The following is a 3444-nucleotide window of genomic DNA, read 5'->3' on the forward strand; positions in this document are numbered from 1 at the left end:
CAGGGGCAGGCAGTGAGGGGCTGCAGGCAGGTGGCAGGGGGCCAGGGAGAGGCAGGAGAGGCTGGGGGGGGGGGGCGGGATCCAGGGCCCTGGCAGGGGCCCCAGCACAGAGGCTGGTGTCTTTACTCTCCAGGATAAGGGTCTGGCCAAACGGCCCACAGGGCACAAGTGGCCACTGGACCTGAGCCAGAGGAGCGAGGACCCCTGGCGGGACCTGTTCCTGTGGGCTGTCCTGCAGAACCGCCATGAGATGGCCACCTACTTCTGGGCCATGGTGAGTGCCATGGCCGCTGGCACCGGGCAGGGCCTCTTCCTAGCCTCACACCAAGAGCATTCCCCTGGGGATCCCAGGAGGGGGGGACACCTGGAGGTGCCAGGGAGGGGTGCCCACCTCAGACGAGGTCTCCCAGGGACAGGAGGGCGTAGCTGCCGCACTGGCTGCCTGCAAGATCCTCAAAGAGATGTCCCACCTGGAGACGGAGGCTGAGGTGGCTCGAACCATGCGGGAAGCCAAGTATGAGCAGCTGGCGCTGGGTGAGTGGGGCAGGGTTGAAGGGGTCCCTGCCTATTTCTGCTCCTTAAGCCTACCAAGGCAGTGGCTTCTTCTGGGGTGGAGGGGACCCTGGAATCCTGCGTGGGGGGGAGTGTGTGATGATGACACAGCCCCACACCGGGCAGATATGGGGTCCTGCATGGGGTGGGGAAACGGGGTGTGGGGACACCCAGGGTCGTGAGACATTTGGGCACCAGGGACACTTTAGGGTTGAGGACACCCAGGTAGACAGCAACATTTCAGGACTGGGGCCACAAGGGGGTATGGACTCAGAGGTCGGGACCCTCGGGGGGTGAGTGACACTTGGGGGTGGTGGGGACACTAAGGGATGTGGGGACATTGGGGGTGTGGCACAGCCAGGGGGCAGGGACATTTAGAGGTAGGGATCCTGGAAGTGGGTGACAGACACGTGTGTGTGTGGGGGGAACTCCAGAGGTTCTCAGACCCCCTGGATGAATCTCTGTGCTACCAAGGACCAAACACAGGCAGAGAGGGGCAGGGCCTGGGAGGTGGTGGTGGGTCTGGGCCCTGGAGGTGGAGGCGGGCGGGCCCGGGGACGGGGACGGGACGGCTCGGGAGGTGGAGGAGGGCTTGCTGACTGGCTGGGCGGCCTGGCCGCACCCTCCGGTGTTGCAGAGCTGTTTTCCGAGTGCTATAGCAACAGCGAGGACCACGCCTTCGCGCTGCTGGTGCGCCGGAACCGCAGCTGGGGCAGGACCACCTGCCTGCACCTGGCCACCGAGGCTGACGCCAAGGCCTTCTTTGCCAATGACGGCGTGCAGGTGAGTGGGCGGCGGGTGGAACTGGGCCCCCACACGCCCCTGCCTCTGTACCTCCTGCCCCTTGGCACCCCAGCCCCTTGCCCCACCTGGGGTCTCAGTTTGCTCCCCTCTGCCTTGGGCTCAGCCCTGCACTAGGGCCTCCCTGGTACACTTAGCTTTCAGCTGAGGGCATCTGCCTGCCAGGCCCCTCCCAAGGGCAGGTGGAGAGCAGTGGGCTGGAGCGGGCACTGGGGCAGGTGTCCTGCCCGGGCAGCGCCGTGTGGCGGTGGGGCAGTGGCCGCCTGTTTTGCAGGCCTTCCTGACGCGGATCTGGTGGGGGGACATGGCCACGGGCACACCCATCCTGCGTCTGTTGGGCGCCTTCATCTGCCCCGCCCTTCTCTACACCACCCTCCTCACCTTCAGGTACACCAGAGGCCGCTGGGCTCCCCGGGGAGGGGTTGTGTCTCCACCGGGGGCCCCATGCCCAGCACCACCGCAGCCCTCCTGGCACAGCCTCCGGGCGGGTGGCACTCTGGCCTCTGTCCCTCTTATTGCACCCACCAGGCTCCTTGCTGGTCGGTGTGTGGGGCCACAAGGGTGCCTGTGGGGACCTCCCTGGCCTGAGCACCCCATGCCCCACAGAGACGAGGCCCCACTGAGGACAGGCCCAGAAGCCCTGAGGGAGCTGGACAGCCTGGACATGGAGAGGAGCCTGCTTAACAGCCCGGCCGGCCGGTACTGGGCCACGGTGGGCGGGGGGTCCACGGGCGGCAGGGCTGGGGCACCCAGCCTCCCGCTCACCGCCGGGGCCTCCTCTGTGGTCCAGGGTGGAGGAGCCCCATGAAGAGCTGAGGGTTCTGCAGGAGCACCGCGGGCTGTGGGCCGCCTTCCTGCTCCCACGCTGGCAGAAGTTCTGGAGCGCCCCCGTGACCGTGTTCCTGGGGAATGTGGTCATGTACTTCGCCTTCCTCCTCCTGTTCACCTACGTCCTGCTGGTGGACTTCCAGCCGCCACCCACGGGGCCCTCGGGCCCGGAGGTGGCCCTTTACTTCTGGGTCTTCACGTTGGTGCTGGAGGAGATCCGGCAGGTCAGTCGGGGCTCAGCCGGCCTGCATGGCCTTAGCTCCTCAGCTCGGGAAAGCAGCGGCACAAGGGGCCCCTATTGTCCCTCACACCTGAGCCTGGCCCCTGGACATAGACTGAGCCTGGTCCCATCACCAGACCTGAGCCTGGCCCCTGGGCTGAGCCCTAGACCCTGGGCATAGACCAAGTCCCGGTCCCATCTGCAGACCTAGCCCCAGTCCCACCTCCACATGGAGCCCCAGTCCTACCTCCAGACTGATCCCTGGTCCCGGCTCCAGATCTCAGCCTGGCCCCTGGGCGTAGACCGAGCCCCGGTCCCATCTGCAGACAGAGCCCTGGTCCCACCTCCACACTGAGCCCATGTCCCCAGTCAGTCTGAACCCTGACCTTGATCACAGACTGCAAGCAAACACTGAACACAGACTGATCCTGCACCCTTCTTGTAGTGAGTCCTGACTGAATGTCCCCACTGTCCTCAGCCTTATCCCAGACTTAGCCCTGGCCCCATGGTCGCAGCCAGGTCTGGGCACGGCCGTTCCCACCTGGGGTGGAGGCTGGGCAGCTTCAGGGCACTGTGTCCCCTCCACCAGGGCTTCTTCACGGATGAGGACACGAACCTGGTGAAGAAGTTCACGCTCTACGTGGAGGACAACTGGAACAAGTGTGACATGGTGGCCATCTTCCTGTTTGTCATCGGTGTCACCTGCAGGTCTGTGCCCCGCGGGAGCAACTGCCTGGAGCCAGGCTGCCTCCATGCGAAGCTGCTGGTGCCTCTTGAATCGGGCTCTGTTCTGGCCGCCCTGTGGCCAGGACGTGTGTCCTTGGGGCCGCCTGGCAGCCCAGCTGTCCTCCCCTCCAGGATGCTGCCCTCAGTGTTTGAGGCCGGCCGCTCGGTGCTGGCCGTCGACTTCATGGTGTTCGCACTTCGGCTGATCCACATCTTTGCCGTCCACAAGCAGCTGGGCCCCAAGATCATCATCGTGGAGCGGATGGTGGGGCGAGCCCCTCCCTCCCCTTCCCTCCCCCACCCTTCCCCTACTTGCT

General features: G+C 65.7%; 1 protein-coding gene across 1 annotated transcript in view; it reads left to right on the forward strand.

Moving 5' to 3' along the window:
• TRPM5 (transient receptor potential cation channel subfamily M member 5) overlaps positions 1-3444 on the forward strand; it is a 26737-nt gene that overhangs the window by 13087 nt on the left and 10206 nt on the right. The window contains exons 10-17 of the mRNA XM_007949333.1: positions 134-274; positions 411-534; positions 1190-1335; positions 1628-1740; positions 1960-2052; positions 2144-2405; positions 2991-3109; positions 3260-3392. Of these exons, the coding sequence (XP_007947524.1) occupies positions 134-274; positions 411-534; positions 1190-1335; positions 1628-1740; positions 1960-2052; positions 2144-2405; positions 2991-3109; positions 3260-3392 (1131 nt within the window). The remainder of the gene's footprint in view (positions 1-133; positions 275-410; positions 535-1189; positions 1336-1627; positions 1741-1959; positions 2053-2143; positions 2406-2990; positions 3110-3259; positions 3393-3444) is intronic.

This window comes from Orycteropus afer, unplaced genomic scaffold, assembly GCF_000298275.1.
Source record: "Orycteropus afer afer isolate SDZICR_OR568_19922 unplaced genomic scaffold, OryAfe1.0 scaffold00244, whole genome shotgun sequence".
In the NCBI taxonomy this organism is placed as follows: Eukaryota; Metazoa; Chordata; class Mammalia; order Tubulidentata; family Orycteropodidae; genus Orycteropus; species Orycteropus afer.